The sequence below is a fragment of the Carcharhinus amblyrhynchos genome, chromosome 14 (assembly GCF_965287045.1).
Source record: "Carcharhinus amblyrhynchos chromosome 14, sCarAmb.v2.hapA, whole genome shotgun sequence".
Lineage (NCBI taxonomy): Eukaryota > Metazoa > Chordata > Chondrichthyes > Carcharhiniformes > Carcharhinidae > Carcharhinus > Carcharhinus amblyrhynchos.
Window position 1 is genome coordinate 20,533,698 of NC_137337.1, and position 22,976 is coordinate 20,556,673.

Here is a 22,976-nt window from a genome sequence, read left to right on the forward strand (position 1 = left end):
ATCAACAGTGTTGAGTTGAATGCTGCAGATTTGACGTAAGCTGAGGCCATATTTACAAAGAGAAAATATCACCTTGAAGAGAATTTTCATTTGTTTTCCTCAGAACGGGCCTGCCAGATCCAAAATGAGCCCACATCACCGGTCAAATCAAATAACAAGCCTGTTGGATTGGCACAACATCTCCCCTCATGGGGAGTCCACCTGCCATGTTGCTAACTGACAGGAGTATTGCAAGAGAGCTGTTCCTCGCAGCATTCCCAACTGCGCACCAGTACAGAGTATAACGTGAAGACTGGATTGGCATCTTCACTGCTTGAGCAAGATGGCGGCGGCATGGTGGTTAGCACTGCTGCCTCACTGCTCCAGGGACTGGGGTCCAATTCCCGGCTTGGACCAGTGTGTGGAGTTTGCATGTTCTCCCCGTGTCTGCGTTGGTTTCCTCCGGATGCTCCAGTTTCCTTCCACAGTCCAAAGATGTGCGGGTTAGATGCATTGACCATGCCAAATTGCCCCTTGGCGTCCTGGGATGCATAGGTTAGAGGGATTAGCAGGTAAATACGGGGATAGGACCTGGGTGGGATTGTTGTCGGTGTAGACTCGATGAGCTGAAACTGACATTATTTAACAAGCTCATGCAGTTGTTTGAAACCCCACTCCAGCATTGTGCTTCTGTGTGTGTCGGCTTGTGTTAGCAATGCTAACCAATGCATTGTCTTGATCCACATCCATTCTCACACCCGTGAAGGTATCTCAGAATTGATTGTGAGATCTCCGACCCTACAACCCATCATGACATGCAATAACTAATATGTAACCATGGGAAGGACCAGCTGAGGAAACCTCAAACCTTTAGGCCTGCTCACTCTCTTTAACATCTGACATCTTAAATGAACACAAGTTTTAAGCTCTTTTTTTCCACTGTTACATGGCAGAAGCAGGTTATTCAGCCCAACTAATCTGTGTTCTCCCTTTTTTAATCTTTATAGTTAAAGAGAACATCAGCTCTGATGAACAGTGTTTGCATTGCCACCCCGTCACGTTATTTTAGATGTGATAAAGTGCATTATAAATTATCCCTACATCCTTCTAAATACCAGAACCTGACTTATGAAACTAGTACCATTTTATTGCTGGTTTACTGTTGTGAACTTGGGACGTGAATCAATTTTTACAGCACGTCCCTTTGTAAACTGCCGTTCCGTTGCAGTTCTCTGGTTTAGGAATGGAACAGTTTCAGAGCATATCCAGGGACGTGCTTTGGAGAAGAGCTCTGCCTCTTAATCATGATGCGTTCATTGAAGGCTACAGCACATCATTAGCCTAACAAATCTGGAATGTGGTCTTATTGTTCGCACTCGCTGTCAGCAGAAGAGAAGCCTACATGTAATGATCTCAGCTTTCTCGCCACAATCAGATAACAAGGCTGTTGTTCTAGAGGCCAGTGGAAAAGATTGCATCTTGACACTCGAGGAAACTCTGTGTTCAGCCTGAGCAGATAAGCTGCTACTGAGATAAATCGCTGAATCTACCCAACATCATGTAGCAAGGAGCTGATATTAACTATTGTCTGTGTAATGGAGACATGGGGCCCAATCCTCCAAAAGAAATGACTAAGTGGCATGATTCCCGTTAGGTATGTGGGCACAATCCTGATCGCAATTTCTTTGGGGGTTGGGGGTATGAGTTGCATCATGAATATGAGAGTTGGGACCTAAAGACACCAGCAAGATCTCTTCCTCAGAGATAGGGCTGCCCTTTATAAAGATTAACCTAAAGGACCCCACCACTAACATTGACATTATAGCCCCTCCCCGCCCTGCGTTGAACTGCCAGTATCATTGGGACCCCTCTCACTGCCAGCATCAAAGGTTCTCACAGCTCCCCCAACCATGTGTGTGTGAACCCCTGCCCTGTGTTCATCTGTAGACCTTTTGGGGCATGTTCCTTTCAGAAAATGGGTCAGTTAACCTGGGTCTCGAGCTGAAGCTTGCCTAGCCAATCTCATGCTGATTGTGTTAGGATAAAGACGTGCTAATAAACTCTTCCGGTCAGTTTACTCTCACTTACCTTGGCCTTATTATTAATTTACAAGTAGGAGGGTGACAATGGTGTTTTTTAATGGGGACGGGAGGAGCAATGCTTAATAACCAGGAACCATCTCCTTGCAATAAAACCCCCAACCTCGACTCCTTCTTTGTCCTCTGCAAACACTATCCCATATCTAAACATTTCTTGCTCCTCCAAGGTTACCGAATGTTTTTTTTTCCTCATAAATCTGTGCCCAATCTCCTGCTCTTGTTTCCTGTTAATGCTCCCGTATAAATGCATTTATCTTGGGAAGCAACGGTCGCCCTTGAACTTGTCCTGATGGATTCATTTGTCTTTCATATGAACCAAGGCCCAACCAGGTCACGAGCGTGCAATAAAATAATTTATGCTCACAGTCTTTGCTCACCTGCTGGCTCCTGAAGGCCGCTGAACAGTATTTCATCTGTTCGTGTTATTTACATTCTTTTATGAACAGTGCACTGTGGAGCTGAGTGATAGCCAGGGCTATTAAGTAGAATACCACAGTAAATAAAGTAAGCAAGCAGTATCATGGGGAGTTCACACAGGTTGCCAGTTTGAAATGGCTGTACTGCCATATTGTCACAGCTGACTCTGCCAGGGTAACAGTGAGCCTATTGTTTGTGTGCAATATTAAGCTAGCAGAAAGTTCATGAGCCGCTACTGCTGCTCAAAGGGTGCTTTAATTTCACCTCATTGTTCGCTGGCGTGAACTCAATTAAATGCTTTAAAAAGTTAGTTTATTTATTAGTCACAAGTAAGGCTTATATTACACTGCAGTGAAGTTACTGTGAAATTCCCTCCGTTTTTTGGATAGCAAGAAGTCTCACAGCACCAGGTTAAAGTCCAACAGGTTTGTTTGGTAGCAAAAGCCGCTAGCTTTTGGAGCGCTGCTCCTTCGTCAGGTGAGTGGGGAGTTCTGATCACAAACAGGGCATAGAAAGGCACACACTCGGTTTACAGAATACTGATTAGAATGTGAGACTTTACAGCTAATCAAGCCTTAAAAGTGCAGACAATGTGAGTGGAGATAGCGTTAAGCATAGGTTAAAGAGATGCGAATTGTCTCCACACAGGACAGTAAGTGAGATGTTATAAGCCTAGGCAAGCCACGGAGGTTACGACTAGTGTGACATGAACCCAAGATCCTGGTTGAGGCCGTCCTCATGTGTGCGGAGCTTGGCTATCAGTCTCTGCTTAGCCATTCTGCAGTGTCATGTGTCATGAAGGCCGCCTTGGAGAACGTTTACCCGATGATCAGAGGCCGAATGCCGGTGACTGCTGAAGGGTTTGCCAACAGGAAGAGAACACTCTTGCCTGGTGATTGTCGAGCGATGTTCATTCATCCGTTGTCGTAGCGTCTGCATGGCCTCCCCAATGTGCCATGCCTCGGGGCATCCTTTCCTGGCTAGGCCAGAATGCATGTTTCAGCTGTGCTCCTGGCTTGAGAGGAGCAAGGAGGAGGATTTGGGCCTGTTCATCTTGGGAATGTCGGGTCAACCAGGAAGTGGGGGTGAGGGTGAACACACGGGGTGCTGCTGTTAAGCTCTGACAGGGATAGGGGAGGAGGGACTGCTCGTAACATGGTCTGTGGCTGTCGTTTGCTTTTGTCGTGATACCGAGCTGCACTGCCAGTGCAGGAAAGGTGACTCATTAGAATCATAGAATCCCTGCAGTACAGAAGGAGGCCATTTGGCCCATCAAGCCTGCACCAACAGCAATCCCACACACGCCCATCATTTTTCTTTTTTCCAATGGCAGTTTAACTGTAATCAGTTTTTAAGGAATCCACATTGTTCCTGAACGCTCTCTATTTCTTAATATAAATGCTTAATTTGATATTTCTTCACATGCTTGCATTTTGTAGTTATTATTTTTGCTGTTCTTTGTACTTTTCCAATTTGCCATGATCTGTGCTATGTTTTTTGTTTTAATCTGTTCTTTCGTTCTGAGTTTTTAGGTGTTTCTTACCTCTTTCGTTGTTTATTGCTATCTTTCTAGAAGGTGCAGTTTTTGCCCTTTAGGGTGTGTAGAGTTTGCATGTTCTTCCTGTGTCTGCGTGGGTTTCCTCCCACAGTCCAGCGGGTTAGATTGATTGGCCATGCTTAATTGCCCCTTAGTGTCAGGGGATTAGCAGGGTAAATATGAGGGGTTATGGGAATAGGTGGGGTTGTGGTCGGTGCAGGTTCGAAGGGCCAAATGGCCTCCTTCTGCACTAACAGGATTCTGTGATCACATTGTTTTTTTGAACACCTTTTACTTACTTTCTGTTATTGTTGCCAGTTAACAAATGTGTCCGGTTTACTATGGAGAGCCTGTGTCTGATGCCATTGAAGTCAGTCTGACCTAAATCTGGAGTTTTAGGAGCTGTTCCACATTTTTTCCTTTTAAGCACTGCATCGAACTGATCAAGTTATGATTGCTATATTAGACAAATGTTTATGCACTGTTCGGCTGTTAATTAAATCTGATTCCTAACTCATAGCCAGACCTATTGGCTTTAGTCAAATACAATCTGAAGTACAGATTGCTTTTAATGTGATTTTTTTTTTAATGTTAATGTCATGCTCAGTCTGTTGTGCCAAATTTGTGACATTGATAATTGGAAGTTGTGTGGACAGATTGGAAAAGTTACAGATGGTTTTCATTGTGAGAAAGTCCATAGATGCGCAGGTTGGGTGGATTGGTCATGCTACATTGCCCCTTAGTGTCAGGGGAACCAGCTAAGGTAAATGCATGGGGTTATGGGGTATTGGGCCTGGGTGGGATTGTGGTCGGTGCAGACACAATGGGCCGAATGGCCTCCTCTGCACTGTATGATTCTATGCAGTGCCCTGTCTGTGGGCAGCACTCATTTAACGGGACATCATTGCATCTCTAAAAGTTACTCAGAAAGGCTCCATAATAATGGAAGGCAGGGTGCTCTGTTCGTGAGCATGTCATTGTTTTGCTAAGATAGTGTTGCATATTTTTACAGTGTAGAAGGAAGGCCATTTGGCCCATCCTGTCTGCACTGGCACTCTAAATGCGCACCATGGTTTAATGCCATTCCCCAATTTTCTCATACTCCATATTGGCAAATATGGTGCATTCTGACAGAAAAGACCACCTTAACTGGCATATCCAACTGATGTCCCTCCCTTGCATCGCATGCAGAGTTGGGGTGTTCCATTGCCAAACTCCAAAAAAACAATGGTTTGTATGTAAAATCATGACCTTTTGCTTGTTATTGGATAACTTGTGTTGTGTCTTAGGCTTGGAGATAACAGCAGAACTGTAAACAAGTTCACTATCTATGGTCTCTCGCCCTGAGTGTGTTGTAATCAAACAGTTTTAATTTTGTTTCTGTCTTTTAGGCTGAATTTTGACTGCAGCTAGTGGTCTCAGATTGATAAAGGTTCTTCTGGTATCAGCTGGGCAGATACCAGGCTCCTGTCTGGCTGGATCTCTATCCTACCCCACAGGAGAGCTTGGCCTATGCCTGGATGCATGCACAGAAGTGTCCACAAACAGTTGTAAATCTTAATGTGCTTAAAAAAATCAGAGGAGAGTGCTCCCTCCCACCACCGTCACCCCACCACCACAACCCTGATGATACTTAAATCCATGGACGTTCAAAAAGAAGCTTTTGAACACTCTGTCAACCAACTTGGAAGGTACATTGAATGTACCTAATGGGTCACAATGGTTAGCACTGCTGCCTCTCAGCGCCAGGGACCCGAGTTCCATTCCGGCCTTGGGTGATTGTGTGGAGTTTGCACATTCTCCCCATCTCTGTGTGGGTTTCCTCAGGGTGCTCTGGTTTCGTCCCACGCCCAAAGATGTGTGGGTTGATGGATTGGCCATGCTAAATTGCCCTTTAGTATCAGGGGGATTAGCAGGATAAATGTGTGGGGTTACAGGAATAGGGTCTGGGTGGCAGTAATGTCGTTGCAGGCTTGATGGGCCAAATGGCCTCCTTCTGCACTGTAGGGATTCTATGATTCTACTCTCCATGTGTCATCAGTTGATGTCTGCATCCTGCTCTGATACCATCCCCCGGCCCCCTTTTCATCTTTATACCTGTAAATAAACTCCTCATTAGCTCTGCTTTCAACTTCATTGCCAGCTTATTATTATTATATCTGACAGCTCAGGAGTACATACCCCATCGATCAACCTCAGTCACCTAGAATCAAATAAAATAAAATAAAATAAAAATTTAATTTGTCGGACAGCAGCAAGACATTCCCCGTCGATGAGGGAAACACGAATGTTGCCAACTATTCCCCACCTCCTTGAGTGATCGTGGAAATGATTGTAAAGTCTTGGCAGCAAGGAAATGCAGGGAGACTGGAAATGTTATGTTCCCCTCTCCACTGCAGCTCCTTAGCACTGACTAGCTTCTGGTACTTAGCCCAAAATAGTTGAGAGCCCAGATTTGGGAGTACCAGCAGTTTATCTGTCCGTGAGGGGCATTGTATCCAAGCCTAATCCTTTCCCCGGCAGGTGTCTAAATAAATCCTTCTCAAGGCAGTACTCAGGGAATCCTATTTTTGCTTGCTGTCGTAAATCTATCTTCTTCCTCTGTCCCATTCCCATGCCCCACCTTCTGTGGGCAGTGTGCCAATGTAGTATCTATTAATCAGCTGGCATGCCACATATCAAAAACCATTCTAAGTGCCAAACGAGCATGAAAACGGGAGAGAATCATGTCCTTTTTTTTGGCAAGTTCTTTGATGTGATCTTGTAGTATGTAGTGTAAAAATAGAGGCAAAGTGTGATTCACGCCAGTAGAGGGAGTAGACAGAATCTACTCTTGCTGGAAAGCGGCTGCTGAGGACGCTAGTGTGCAAGCACCAATCTCTGTGTTCTGTGTACATGCCGGGAAGATCACCCGCCCCTCTTTTGGTCCCTTAGGGAGGGCTGAAAACGAGCAGAGTTTGAGCTTCCTGACACCCCATCCCACCTCCACCCCCTTCCCTAATTACAATAATTTCTAGTGACAGGAGCAGAATTTCCTACCACTTTGCCATCGCGCTTGCCAACAGGAAGTTTTTGGGAGAAGGAATTTCAAAGTGGGCTGGAATTCATAGTGAATCGTGTTGGCTTTCGTCAGTAGATTGCTGGCAGTATTTAAGGCTTTCTTGGACAGTCATGTGAGCGACTCCGTCTGTCAAACACGGGGAATTTGTGGACAAGGACCTGTCTTTGCCTGCAGTTGGAGTAATGTTTGCCAGGGATTTAAATGGCAGCAGGATGTATTTGCATTCTGTATCACAAACTGGGATATTACATAGGGTCTAATCTGGCTTTCAAACACATAACTAATCAGCACCAACTCTGATTCTTTAACACTTTAAAACAGAGGGGTAGATGGTTTGTAATTCGGCTATTTAATTGCTGAATTGTGAGTATCATCAAGTGTGATGGTTGTCCATTTAAGATAATTGTCTGCAGAGTGAGGGTCACATGACTCGGAACCAATCGGGGAGCAGAGTGGAGGATCATCCTGGTAAGCATGGGCTTCTGTACTTGGTCATCACGGAGCTGAATGCAGCCTCGAGGCAGGGTGAACGCATGGGCTGAAGGAGATAGGGCATGTGTGGAATTGTTGTCAGTGCAAACTTGATGGGCTGAATGGCCTCCTTGTGTACTGTAGGGGTTCTATGACTCCACAGCTATGTATACTGTGTAAACTAGGTTTGATTATTGAAGAACCAGAATCAATAAAGGATTTAATTTAACCAGACTCGAAACATTGGCTCTGTTCTCTGTCCGCTGATGCTGTCAGACCTGCAGAGATTTTCCAGCAACATCGTAGTGGGTCAGATCTCGAACAATGATGAGACAGAGTACAGAAATGAGATTGAGAATCTGGTGCGGCAACAATAATCTCTCCCACAATGTTAACAAAATAAAGGAGATTGTCATTGACTTCAGGAAGCGTAAAGAAGAACATGCCCCTGTCTACATCAATGGGGATGAAGCAGAAATGGTTGAGAGCTTCAGATTTTTTGGTGTCCAGATCACCAACTATCAGTTCTGGTCCCCCCACCATGCTGACACTATATTAAGAAAGCCCACCAATGCCTCTACTTTTCAGAATATACTCTCTTGCACCTTCTTTCACCAGGAAGAAGTTACAAAAATCTGAGGTCACGTGCCAACCGACTGAAGAACAGCTTCTTCCCTGCTGCCATCAGGCTTTTGAATAGATCGACCTTGCATTGAATTGATCTTTCTCTACACCCTAGTTATGACTGTAACATTCTGCACTCTCTCCTTCTCTCTGAACTGTACGCTTTGTCTGAATAGTGCGCAAGAAACAATACTTTTCATTGCATACCAATACATGCGACAATAATAAATCAAATCAGAGTTTTTGTTTTAACCGAATAAGTTCCTTGAGGGGAAAGTGAAGGTGTTAGGGCTGGATTCTCTGACCTCGCCCGTAGCTGGGATTCTCCAGTCCCTCTGTAGTGAATGGAGATTTGGCTAAGTGCCAAATTTTCTGTCCTCGCTGGCAGTGGATCAGAGAATTCTGGCCCTAGTCTATTAATGAACCGGTTTTGCTCAAATGGGCAAATGGTACACCATGCGATGCCCAGAGATTTGCTGCAATCCTATTTTTATAAAAGTGACGGGGCACCATTGAAGCAGAGTTGTTGGCGGAAAGGGCGAGGGGGGTACAGAGAAAGGGAATTGCAAGGCCGTTCAATTTGTAACTGGATCGATCTGACTCTGAACGGGACAGCTAATGATGATAAACACTCTGGGAGGGATTTCCAGCTCGAGTTCGCCCCAAAACCGGAAAATCCCAACCAGGGTGTTTATGGTCATTAGCCATCTTGTTCAGAGTCAGGAAAATCCTGCTCAAGATCAACGAACCCTTGCGTAATCCGTGTCTTGCCCACTACCATTCCTGTGGCGGGGGGGATGGAAAAATTCCGGTGTCTGAGATAAATTAGGCTTTGTGGAATGGGATGAGTCTGTTGCAGTTCTAGCTTTGGTGGAAAATTAAGCTGGGGTCCAGGCTTATTGACACTCATGCAAAATTTATGGGCGGCACGGTAGCACAGTGGTTAGCACTGCTGCTTCACAGCTCCAGGGACCCTGGTTCGATTCCCGGCTCGGGTCACTGTCTGTGTGGAGTTTGCACATTCTCCCCATGCCTGCCTGGGTTTCCTCGGGGTGCTCCAGTTTCCTCCCACAGTCCAAAGATGTGCGAGTTAGGTTGAGTGGCCATGTTAAAAATTGCCCTTAGTGTTGTGAGATGCATAGTTTAGAGGGATTAGTGGGTAAATATGTAGGGATATCGGGGTAGGGCCTGGGTGGGATTGTGGTCGGTGCAGACTCGATGGGCCGACTGGCCTCCTTCTGTGCTGTAGGGATTCTATGAAAATTGGATGCATTGCGTCAAATAAACCATTGTGTTTTTTTTTCAAGCATAGAAAGCTCCAGAAAATCCCGACACTTCTGCTCCCTTTGCCAGGACCATTTAATGCATTGGCGTTTATTCAACACTTTCTTTATGTGCATTTAATCTCTATCACAATGGTTGCAGTCACACCAAATAAATAGAATTCTATTGTTCTAAAAGGCACTCTCCATTTTAACCAAAAGAATGTGTATACAAGTCGTGTATGCTGCCTGCAGATTTCACATTATTCTGATTTATTTTGACACTGTTTGACACAGCGTTGCACTTGAGGATCAGTATTTCACTGAGTGAGGAATTTGCAATTTGACCAATGGAATAGGTCAGGGCAGTGATGTGAAATATGGGTTATGTTTTCATGCAGGTCCCTCCTTTCCACTTGAATTCTTGACATCAGTAAATGAGTTCTTCTGAACACTTTGTAGCCTTGAGAACGCGGCTACTTTTATGTTGCAGGAAACAAATGAATTGATGTAACATTGAATGAAAGGTGAATCATCCTGCCCCTCCGTGAGATCCCAGTGCTATTTATGGTTAGCTGTGTACCTGCAACCATGAGGTATGGTTGGCACTGCTGTCTCACTGCGCCAGGGATCTGGCTTCGACTCCACCCTTGGATTACCGTCAGTGTGGAGTCTGCACATGCCTGCAAGAGTTTGCTCTGGGTGCTCCAGTTCCGTCCCACAGCTGTACAGGTTAGGTGAATTGGCCATGCAAAATTGCCCCTTAGTATCCAAAGATGTGTAATCTTGGGAGATTAACCATGGTAAATGCATGTGGTTATGGGATAGGATGGGGGAGAATGTAAAGAGCAGAAGGGAGGCCATTTGTCCCATCGACTTTTTGCTGGAGCAATAAGAAACTAATCCCACTTGCTCGCTGTTTTCTCTTGGATTCAAACTTAACTGGGTGTGAGAGTGAATCATTCAGTGAACGATCCCTCCAAAGCCAAGGCAGGAAAGACTGGCTGGTTTATCGAGTCTGTCCCTCGCATAGTGATTTGCCATAGCTACCAATCTTCAGTCTGTGGGCATGAGTTCATTACTTTGACTCCTGACCCATGCTGTTACCCATCAGAGTACCGCCACACTTGTTGAAGCAACTGTAAAAATATCTGAACTGTTGTAAAATTATAACTAACTATCCTTCTGCATAATGCAAAAGTGATAGTACTGATGGCACTGTGAAGATTTTTTGATTTGATTTATTATTGTCACATGTATTAGTATGCAGTGATAAGTGTTGTTTCTTGCGCGCTATACAGACAAAGCATACCATTCATAAAGAAGGAAAGGAGAGAGTACAGAATGTAGTGTTACAGTCATGGCTAGGGTGTGGAGAAAGATCAACTTAATGCGAGGTAGGTTCATTCAAAAGTCTGACAGCAGGTGGGAAGAAGCTGTTCTTGAGTCGATTGGTACGTGACCTCAGACTTTTGTATCATTTTCGTTAAGAAAGAAGGTGGAGGAGAGAATGCGTGGGGTCCTTAATTATGCTGGCTGCTTTCACATGGCAGCAGGACATGTAGGCAGAGTCAGTGGATAGGAGGCTGGTTTGCGTGACGGATTGGGCTACATTCACGACCTTTTGGTGTTGATTGTGTGGAAGGCAGTGTTTTTGGCACCAAGGAGGAACCTCTCAATACTGCGGATGCTGGAATCTGAAACAAAAACAGAGAATGCTGGAAAATCTCAGCAGGTTTGACAGCAGTTGTGGAAAATCAGCTTCGTCAGCTCTAACGAAGCATCATCCACACTCAAAATGTTGGCTCTGTTCTCTCTTTCCAGATGCTCAGACCAGCTGAGATTTTTGCAGCATTTTCTTGTTTTTGACTCTCTCTAACATCCTTTGCCACACTGTGCAGCAATGACGCACCTTACTGTTATGTCTTCTCCCCAGTACGCTCACTTGCCTCTCAAGATGTGGCTGAAATATTTTGTCAAAAGGTTTCAGTGTCCTGCCGTCTGCAGCTGAATGCACCTGATCACATTCGTGTTGAAATTAATGAATTCTCCTTCTCTTGCAGATGAACGCGTTTGTTCCCCTCCCTTTATGGAGCTCAGCAGTCAGTGTGGGGAGGACACGATGGCAGAGATTGAGAAGCACAAACTGACATTCCCCTTCAGTAAGTGTTTTGAAGCTAAGAGAATGTGCAAGCAACAGCCACAGACTTGCTGCGCTTCCCGCGTTGCTATTAAATTTAGGCCATTTTGTCATAAATCAGTCCCAATATTTTGCAGTAACAATTTTGAAGTGGACTTTGATTGATTGGAATAAACTCCTTGAGGCAGCATCTATATATGGAGAGCATGAATTGCGATTGTGTTTTGGAATCAGTACAAGTGGTCTTGCCAAAGAGGCCTGTAAATAAATATAGCTGTCTGCCTTCTGGTAAGCTGGGGGGAGCTGCCCCTGCCTGGTCCTGTCCCACCATCAGAAATAGTTCCTTCCAGCATTTAAAAACGTTGCTTTGGAATGATTGCTGTATATTATTTCTGGCTTACCTCCTGACACCCCCTCCTCATATCCAGCTGGTTATGCAAATTATCTCCTGTCAATCTACAGCCATTTTGTCAGAGAAGTACCCCAGAATAGTCTGGGAGCACTTGATTCCCTCCTATTTTGTTATTTCATTTCCTCCCTCCCTTCTAGCCTTAGCTTGACCCTGTTCTGGCTGGGTTATGGTCTAATATTAAATCTGTGGGATCAAGGACACAAATGACCTCACATTCCCATGCCAATGACTGCTGGCCAGCCCTGCCAATATCAACAGCTTTTTCTGTGGCTCGTTGATGGACTTAGTAAAGCAAAGATGGGTGAAGGCATAAATACTATCATAGGCTGGTTAGGCTGAATGGCCACTAACTCTACGCGATTGGATGTTCAGGTTGGTTGATCTGTCTTGACATTGACCAGGTCAGTTGGCCCAAAGTTTAATGAGTGGAACTTCTGTTTTATTATTCATTCATGGGACATGGGCATCGCTGGCTGGCCAGCACTTATTGCCCAGCCCTAGTTGCCCTTAGCTTGGCCATTTTGGAGGGCAGTTGAGAGCCAACCACATTGCTGTGGCTCTGGAGTCACATGTAGGCCAGATTGGTAAAAACGGCAGATTTCTTTCCCTAGAGGATATTTGAGAACCAGATCAGTATTTCTGACAATAGTCTCGTGGTCATCAGTAAATTCTTAATACCAGATATTTTTTTGTTGAATTCAAATTCCACCATATGCCGTGGTGGGATTCGAACCTGGGTCAATGTTGTTGCTTCTGTGGTCAAACCCAGCCTTGATAAATGAGCTTGGTGAAGGAGTGTGGTGGGAGGGGTTAGCAGGCTATTGCCTCTGTCACTCCGAGGCTGTTAATTATCTTTTGTTTCTTTTTATAGTTTGCAAAACCAGAGTGGCACATGGCACCAACTCTCATGAGGTGAGTAACAACCAAAGACAAGAGTGGATTTGCTCAAATAATTTTGGTGCACTGAGATCCAGTTTACCTGAAGACTCTGCCCAATCCTTGATGTTTCTGTGAACGGTTTAAGAATTGAAAGATTCTGGTTAGATATTTCTGAGAAGAATCCATATTTTGATCAATCTGATACTTTTTTTTATATAATCCTGACATGGTTATTCCCATAGCACAGGGATGAATGATAGGCAGTTCCAGTCAGACCCATTTTGTCTGAGAGAATTTTCACTGAGGATTATTTTTATACCGATGGGCTTTGAGATATTTATTAAAAATATCTTTGACTCATTTTTCTCATGAACCTCCTGTTAACATGCATGTGCTGCAATACTGCCAGAACTTCTAGACATTAAAGTACTAGGTATCACTAGGCTGATACCGGAGATGAGGGGGTTGGACTATGAAGAGAGACTAAATAGTCTGTACTCGTTGGAGTTTAGAAGGATGAGGGGGGATCTTGTAGAGACATATAAGATAATGAAGGGGATGGATAGGGTAGAGGTAGAGAGATTCTTCCCACTTAGAAAGGACAACAGGACTAGAGGGTACAGCCTTAAGATAAGGGGGGGTGGGGGGCAGTTTAGAACGGAGTCGAGGAGGAACTTTTTCACTCAAAGGGTGGTGAATCTCTGGAATTCTCTGCCCGTTGAAGTGGTGGAGGCTACCTCGCTAAATATATTTAAGTCACGGGTAGATAGGTTTTTGACAGACAAGGGAATTAAGGGTTATGGGGGGACAGCAGGAAAGTGGAACTGATCCACTTCAGATCAGCCATGATCTTATTGAATGGCAGGGCAGGCTCGAGGAGCTAGATGGCCTACTCCTGCTCCTATTTCTTATGTTACTGAATGCATGTTCCCTGTTACAATCGCACGTCTTATTCTAGCTAGTTAACAGTTGGCCTTTGTTTCCTGTACAATTGTGCAAGTGAATACTGATGGGTTCTTGTATGAGAATTAGAGCATGTTAACTCCTGCTGAGATTTGTCTCAGAGGTTCCAAATATTCATCTTTAGTGTGGAAAGCATTTGACACTAAGCTGTTCCTACAGGGGCTGGGGTGCACAGGTTGGGGTTGAGGAAGTAGCAACTTTGAGCGATAATGTAAGATGAGTGTTATTGGATCAGACATTATGATGTGTCTCTTAATTGGAATTGGAAGGATCACAGAATACTATAGTGCAGAAGTGGCCCTTCAGCCCATCGGTCTGCACCAATGCGTGAAAGGCCCTGACCGAATCCCACTTGCCAGCACTTGGCCCATAGCCTTGAATATTATGATGTGCCAAGTGTTCATCCAGGTACTTTTTAAAGGATGTGAGGCAATCCCACCTCCACCACCACCCTCCCAGTTAGCGCATTCCAGACCGTCCCCACCTTCTGGGTAAAAAAAAGCTTTTCCTCAAATCCCACCCCTCCCAAAACCTCCCACCCCTCACTTTTAACTTGTGTCTGCTTGTAAGTGACCCTTCAACTAAGGGCAAAAGCTGCTACCTATACACCCAGTCCGTGCCCCTCATAATCTTGAACACCTCAATTGGGTCACCCCTCAGTGTCCTCTGCTCCAGAGGAAAACAGATTAAAAAGAGGGAGAGAGCGATTTGAGCAACGCATGGGGTGGCACAGTGGTTAGCACTGCTGCCTCACAGCGCCAGGGACCTGGGTTCAGTTCCAGCCTTGGGTCATCGTGTGGAGTTTTTGATTCTTCAAAAAATCCATCCTTGATTAATTTTATTTGTAACTTCGGATTGCCCCTCACCCAATGATGAGTGACACTGAGGCTGAGAATCTGAACAAACTCATTAACGCCCTGACAAAATCTTCGCTGGTGGTGAGCTGCTTTGTGGACTTTGAGATACTTACTTATTTAAACGAACTCTGATACAAGTGGCTCTTTCTCGACACTAAATCACTTTCCCTAATCATTTTCTATTCCTGTGCGTCTTGCTGAACTCCCGCCTTTCTCCCATGGAATGCTGGGGGTTGCTATGGAGCAGCTTGTGGCCTCATGTTTTCATTGGCTTGTCTCTTGGGACACATGGGATTCTTTAACTGGAGGTATTAAAATAACGCTAATTCCAGTTGTTATGACAGTGAGGTCTGGGAGACCGTGGGTAATATCTGGCCAATGAGCTCACCAATTCTCTAGCCACAGTTAGTTGGATGAGGTCCAACTGAGATCTGTAAATAGTCCCTGCGATAGCCTTCCAGCCGCGCGTTAAGTACCAGGGGATTCGTCAAGCAGTTTCACTCGCTAGCAGTGACAAGCAAGGCATGTTGTTTGGGTGTGCTCGGCACTCCGAAATCTTCTGGAAACCTTTAAATCTTCCGAAAAGTTTGCCACAATGCACTGATACAGACTTGCAGGAGCCAGTGTTATGGATGAGGGTTAGTTTAATTCCCGCACGGATGTTTGATTTGGCTACAGACAATCCAAACATGGGCTCGTGAGTAAGATTATCAGGAGAATGTACAAATATGTACCGCCTGAAGGCTGAAAACCCCGTAACACACACACGCCGTGCTTAGACAACACTCAGCTTCAACCTAAATAATCTGAAGGGATGTAGAATGTGCTCTGCCAATGTCACCGGTAATCTGATGCGAACCACCCACCTTGAACGAACGGAACACAGGCTCCCACCAGTGGCACAGCTTCATTCACTTATCTACTGTTGTCTTTGACAATAAAGACAGACGTGTGTTTATAACAACACCAGGTTATATTTATACTGTGCCTTTAACAAAAGGAAATGGGAGTATTCCAAGACTAAAGAGGCACCAAGTCACATATTTAAATATTATTAAATGCTTAGTCCAACAGGGAGATTTTGAGGAATGCAAGGTGGAGTAGGGCAGATATGTAGGGAGAGCAATCCAGAGCTGACTGCCTCGGCAACGAAACATACAACCACCCAATGGAGGAGCCACAAAACTCGGGGCTGCCCAAGAGGACAGACTAAACTGCCCAATCTTAAGCTGTTGCCAGAGAGAGGGATGAAGCCGGTAGCTAGGGGAATGGAGTTTGGGGTAGCAATCAAAAACAATGGCCTCAAACTTCCCAAGATTGAATTGGAGAATATTTTTACCTCATCCAGTGTTCGACATCTGATAAACAGCCTACAATTAATCCAGGAATCAGCTGTAAAGGAACTGTGCTTTATTGCACAAAGTAAAGTGAAGCAGAAACCATAAGCCAGTGGTGAACACAACAGGTCCCGACTGGGACTTTGGAATATTGAACCCACTCAGGGGCCTGCTTTATACACAACTCGGTATACTGGTGAGTTAATTACCAATTCCCAAGGAGCTCATATTCAACAGGTCCAACTGGGAGGTCAATTAGTGATTCTCCCATGCAGGTTGTGGGGGTTTCACATGACCTGGTAAGTCAGCGACGATAGGGAGTTGAGAGGTGGTGATGAGGTGGAATTGGATGTCGTCAACGTGCAGGTGAATAGTTAACGCTGTGCATCGCAGGTGGATGGGGTATAGGGAGGGTTCAGGGAATGTTCCTTACGGGACACCACAGGTAACAAGCGGGGGCAGGAATGGGAGCCATTGTAAGTGATTTTCTGGCTTTGATTAGATGGATAAACAGGGGAGTTGCAAAAAAGATAAGCATGGATTTGGGAGGCGGCAGCACAAAGACCCGCAAAGAATTTATATAGCGCCATTCACAATCTCAGGCCATCCGAAGAGCCAATGATGAACTGTTTTCAAAATGTAGCCAGTGTTGTAATGTTAGGAATTTGAACAAGAAGGCATTGCAGTGGCCTACTTTGTCTTTTAATTTAATTGGCCAGCTTGAATCTGGTGCTGGGACTTGGGCTGAGCTTCCCTCACTTGGCTCACATTGCCCAGCTTTTGTAGAACAAAGAACAATACAACACAGGAACAGACCCTTCAGCCCTGTACCAACACGCAATGCCTTCCTAAACTAAAGACCTTTCGCCTCTATGCAGTCTGTATCCCTCTATCCCCTGACTGTTCATGTATCTGTCGAGATGTTGTTTAGACGTTGCTATTGTATCTGCTTCTACCACCTCCTCTGGCAGCGTATTCCGGGCACTTACCACCCTCTGTGTTTTTAAAAAAAAAACTTGCCCTTCACATCTCCTTTAAATGTTCCCCTTTTCACATTAAACCTGTGTCCCCAAGGAATTGATATTTTTTCCCAGGGCAAAGAGACTATCCATTCTATCCGTGCCTCTCATAATTTTGTAAACTTCTACCAGGTTGCCTCTGACATTCAAGTAGAAACAAACCAAGTTCATCCACTCTCCAGTTTTCTGGGAGATGTTGTAAAACCTGTGGCAACGATCTAGAGGAACAAGATTTATCGATTGTACAGAAAAAGGATGAAAAGGGGCATTGTGTTAAGGCAGGGTAGAAACAGAGAAGGAGTACTTCAATACGTTGAGGCTCTGTATGTTATTGTATTCAGAGGTTTCCTAACTCCTCTGTGCATATCCCATAAAATTCTGAAAGATAATGTTACTACTGATAATGCTGCCACTTGATTCGAGTTTATTCATAATATTTCTGAGACTTCAACTCCAGTTTCAATGTAGTTTCATCCTTGAACTGCAAATTCCATCTCATCCCCTCCAGGGAAATTCGCTCACCCCCGGACATGGTTATCCTTGGACAGAATTATTGCTGTCTCCCAGCTTCCCTCGTCCAGCACAAGCTGTGAGGGAGGTATTGTTGCTGTTGTGTTTCCGGGAGTCCTGTTGAATAGTCCCATTCATGCTTTCTGCGTTCTAAAAAGCAGGGGAAGCTGCACGCTGCTAGAAAAAGCGCACAGTAAGAATGAACGATGCACTGTCAGGGGCATTGTGGTGGAAAATGCATGGGCCCAGCACTCGGGAGTCGAACCTGTTCGGCCAGAACCGGTGCAAGAGTATTTGGAACATCTTTAGCCTTGCGCGCACCCTCCACAATTATTACAGCAGGGTGGTGCTAACATTGGTTCCCTGACGGTCCCACACTTGCTAAAAATGGTCAAACTCATGGGTAGTTGGGACAGCACGGTGGCACAGTGATTGGCACTGCTGCCTCACAGCGCCAGGGACCTGGGTTTGATTCCCGGCTTGGGTGGCTGTACGGAGTTTGCATGTTCTCCCCGAGTCTGTGTGGGTTTACTCCGGGTGCGCTGGTTTCCTCCCACAGTCTGAAAGACGTGCTAGTTAGATGCATCGGCCATGCTAAATTCTCCCACGGTGTACCCGAACAGGCGCCAGAGTTTGACGACTAGCAGAGTTTTACAGGAACTACATTGCGGTGTTAATGTAAGCCTACTTGTGACACTAATAAATAAACTTAAACTTTACTTTAGTTGTTACCTGGGCCTCCCCTCATTTCAGACTCTTGGCCTCCCTTGTTCCCTTGGCACTGCTCACCAAATTGGCACGCTGCGCTCCCATACCCAGCATGAGACTTCAGCAACTGCATCACCGTGAGATGATTCGGGAACTTCCTCATTGGCTAAAAACGTGGCATTCTTGGTAATTGGTATTACCCATTCTCCATGCCCGCTGAAGCCTGCTTGTTTACTCATGGAGTTTCATCAATCACCAACTTCTAATCAACAAAAAAACTTTTACGTTAACTTTGTTTTAGCTTTTATCCAACTTATGAGGAAGTTTCATTTGCACGGTGAACTCCAAAGCATCGTGCTTGTTTGAAGTTCATTTTGGAATGCCGTTATTTAAATTTATGAATGAAGTGTTAATTTTAGCTGTGTGAGTGGTTGGATGGGTCTCTGCCTCTCGGGTGAGGGATTACAGGAAGATGCAAATCCAGGCAGAGCTCCCCCCCCACCCCCCCCTCCTGCCACTCTTTCTGTGCTCTGGAATTGAGTTTAAATGATAGCTTCCATTCACTAAGAACCTGTTAATGAAAGGGATCAACTGTCTATACGGAATCCTTAATTTTACATGTACATTTCTTATCCTGCTCCTGTGGAGTTTTCCTCTCTCCCTTTATCACTGTCTCCCTCCCTCTCTGGGTCTGCTCTCTCTCTCTCTCTCTCTCTCTCCCTCTCTCTCGGTCGCACACATACTTCCCCTCTCAGTTTCTCTTTCTCTCACAGACACTTTCTCCCATACTTGCTATCTGTCTCACTTCCTCTCACACACGCTTTTGCTCACTCTCACACCTGCTTTTGCTCCCTCTCACACACGCTTTTGCTCACTCTCACACCTGCTTTTGCTCACTCTCTCTCTCACTTTCTCACATGTGCTCTCTGTCTCCCTTGTGTGTGTCTATCTCTCTCTCACTTTCTCACATGTGCTCTCTCAGTCTCTCTTGTGTGTGTCTATCTCTCTCTCATGTTTCCTCTTTACTCCTATGTGTTGTTATGTAGTATGCATAGTCTCTCCCTCTATTTATTTGGTCTGTGTTTCTGTGTCTCTGTCTCAGTGTGTCTCACTCTCGCCTGAGGTCCTTCTTTGTTTAAGGTTTTGTCACACTCCAATTCAACCTCTCCCATCTTTCCTTACTGCTCCGGTACCCTGTGCTAATTGCTGCCGATCTATTGATTATTGATTTGGCCTTTTCCCTTGGAAAGCACTTTCTTCTGCCCCTGAGTTCCAGCCTCCTCAAAGCTGCCAGTGTATCGTTGCAAATCTGCTGCCTTGCTGCATTTTTCCAGCATGTTCGGGTGCTGTGTATAAATGAGAATCTGTGGCAGGGCAGAAAGCATCTGTGGAGAGAGAATAGAGCCAACATTTCGAGTCTGGATGACCCTTCGTCAGAGCTTATAAACGGTGGAACTTGGCCGAATAGTAGTCCCGACCATGACCCCTGAATTTGTTTTAGTGTGATAGTGTCATCACTGTGCACGCATCAGAAACCACGTTGTAACTGCATGCGTGGTCAGTTTTTCTCTTGAACGCTGTTCTAGCTTCCCACTCGCCACCCCTCTCCCAGGCCCTTGCTGCGGGGTGAGTACGAGGCAGCAAGTGGGAAGTGGCGAAGGGCCAGGAAATGGGCATCAGGTGGGAGGAAGCCAGCGGTGGCGAAGTAGGTAGCGGACTTTTGGGCCTGTAGGTGCAAAGCAGGTTTCCGAAGGAGAATTTCCCCTCTTGCTTTCTTACGGGAAAGTGATTTTGCTGAGCCCGTTTTTGTTTAGCGTGCAGTCTTTACAGAAAGTGTTGGGTAAACAAGAGGCAGATACACAAGATTTGGGACTGGAGGAGAGACAAAGTCATTTTCTCAGAAAGGCAACACTGTGCTTATAATTTTCTGTGTCTGTGTTTATACTGAGGTCCGAGCCTGTCGTGTTTACTTATTATCATGGTAAAGTAGGCCTCTGCCACCAGGGCCTTGCCTGTGCTGGCTTCTAGCTGTGACGTTGCCTCGGGCAGTTTGGAAAGCCCCTGGGCAGGGCCTTCTCAAAGTGCCATTCAACGAATCACTTTTTCAGTTTAAATGCAACGTAAAGCGGAGTGCCTCAGGCTGTGTGCGATGCCTGCAAGCAAGAAAAGGCCTCTAAGAAAGGGCCACAGAAATACTTCCACCGGTAAGTCAAACCCTGGTTTATTGTTGTCACATGTATTGGGATACAGTGAAAATTATTGTTTCTTATGCTGTACAGGCAAAATATATTGTTCATAGAGTACATAGGGGAGAATATACTCTTACAAACATAACTAGGGTGTAGAGAAAGATCAGCTTTATTGTAAGGTAGGTCCATTCACAAGTCTGATGGCGACAGGGCAGAAGCTGTTCTTGAGTCGGCTGGTATGTGATCTCAGACTTTCGTATCTTTTTCCCAACGGGAGAAAGTGGAAGAGAGATTGCGTGGGGTCCTTGATTATGCTGGCTGCTTTTCCAAGGCAGCAGAAAGTGTAGACGGAGTCAGTGGATGGGAGGCTGGTTTGCGTGGGTTACTTTCACAAATCTTTATAGTTTCCTGCTGTCTTTTTTTTAAATTTTATTCCAATTCAACCCAATCAAGTCCAAATCAGAGTTTCAGCAAGTTGGGACATTCCCGATCCAAGCTGACAAGACAGAGCTCTCACCTCCTGTCTTGGGCTTGATCTACATGATCCAAGCTGATTGGAGCAGGCATAGCTCCTCCTCCAAGGCTTGATCTCATCTGCATCTTAGCCAAAAGGCCACGATGCCACTTTTAAAAAATTACTTCAAATGAAGCTAAAATGTAACCTAATGACTTCAACCAAGTGCAGCATGTTGATACTACACCTGACCTTAGCCAATTCCCCCATGGCCTTTTGGCTAAGATCATGTATAGTTTTTGGTCCTGCACTTGATAGAAGTCAATGAGGTTACTCCAAGGCTTCAACTGAAGCAATTTTTTAAAATGTCATCTGGGCCCTTTGGCTAAGATGCAAATGAGATCAAGCACTGGAGGGGGTGTAATGCCTGCTCGTATCAATCAACTTAGATCATGTAGATCAAGCCCAAGACAGGAAGAGGGCAGCCTGCCTTGTCAGTTTGGATCTGTAGTGTGTCGCTGGTTGAGATTTTGATTGAACATGACCAAAAAAAATCTTCACCCTTTCCCATTTAGTAGTTGGGTGCAAGGATAACTTTGAATAAAAGCCTGCCTACTTGTTTTAATAAGTGCCTCAGATTCTCAATGCCAGTAAAGTTTGATGTATGTTAGGTGTCAGCAATTTGAAATCTAGATTTTACTGGTACTTTAAAATTTGAACTGATCTTTAAATAATGGTTTATGTTTATTTATTAGTGTCACAAGTTGGGTTACATTGACACTGCAATGAAGTTATTGTGAAAATCCCCTAATCGCTACACTCCCATTCGGGTACACTGAGGGAGAATTTAGCAGGGCCAGTTCATCTACGTCTTTCAGACTATGGGAGGAGATCAGGGTGTCTAGAGGAAACCCGTACAGACACAGGGAGCATGTGCAGACTCCACACAGACTGTGACCCAAGCCAGGAATCGAACCTAGGTCCCTGTCGCTGTGAGGCAGCAGTGCTAACATCTGACAAAGGGCCGTCCAGATTTGAAATGTTAAGTCTATTCTCTCTCCACACATGCTATCAGACCTGAGATTTTTCACCATTTTAAAAGAATCCCATAGTGTAGAAGGAGACTATTCAGCCCATCGAGTCTGTACCGACCACAATCCCACCCAGGCCCTATCCCCTTTTACCCTAGCTAGTCCCCCTGACACTAAGGGACAGTTTAGCATGGCTAATCCACCTAACCTGCATATCTTTGGACTGTGGGAGGAAACCGGAGCACCTGGAGATAACCCGCGCAACCTCCACACAGACAGTGACCAGACACTGGAATTGAACCCAGGTCCCTGGCGCTGTGAGGCAGCAGTGCTAACCACTGTGCCACCGTGCCACCCTTAGGCATTGTCTTCAAACCAGAAACACCCTAGTGCGTCATTACTGTGGGATTCTGTGAATGGAATAGAGCCCTGTTGTGCTTTACACAGAAATGATTGTTTTCTCTCTTTTTATGATGCAATAACCTCAGCTAAATTCTCCAGATTTGTCTAACCTACTGAACCGTCACATGTTTGAGATAGGATTGTTCTCCCTTTTCTGTCTCCATCTGAGATCCTGGTGTTGCACCACACCCAACTTGGAGCATTTGTGTGAGTGCGAAATACAGCAGATGCTGAAAACCTGAGATAAAAACAAAGTGCTGGATAGACTGAGCAGGGCTGGCAGCTTCTGTGGAGAGAGAAAGATTTGGTGGGGGCGGGGTGGGGATTTTCTGACCTCTTTTCTTGCAGGGGGGGGGAGGCACACCAGTGGCCGGCGGCAGAATCTTTTGGTCCTGTTGCTGCCAAACAGATTTCCCATTGACTGTGCCCGTGCTGCCGGGGAATCGGTGGCCAGGGTGCACTGTGGGCGGGTCTAGAAGCTCCCGGAAAGTTCCGGCTGGAGTTAAACTTTCGAGTCCAACATGTCTCTCCTTCTGAGCAGACTGTTTGGGACGTTTGACAGTGAGGAGGGAGGCGGTAAAAAGGCAGGCGTTGCATCGCCTATGATCGGATGGGAAGGTGGCGT

General features: G+C 45.4%; 1 protein-coding gene across 1 annotated transcript in view; it reads left to right on the plus strand.

Annotated features, from left to right (window-relative positions):
* Nucleotides 1–22,976, plus strand: part of itpk1a (inositol-tetrakisphosphate 1-kinase a) — a 201,508-nt gene that overhangs the window by 148,495 nt on the left and 30,037 nt on the right. The window contains exons 6-7 of the mRNA XM_080202372.1: nt 11,514–11,612; nt 12,874–12,914. Coding sequence (XP_080058498.1) covers nt 11,514–11,612; nt 12,874–12,914 — 140 coding nt within the window. The remainder of the gene's footprint in view (nt 1–11,513; nt 11,613–12,873; nt 12,915–22,976) is intronic.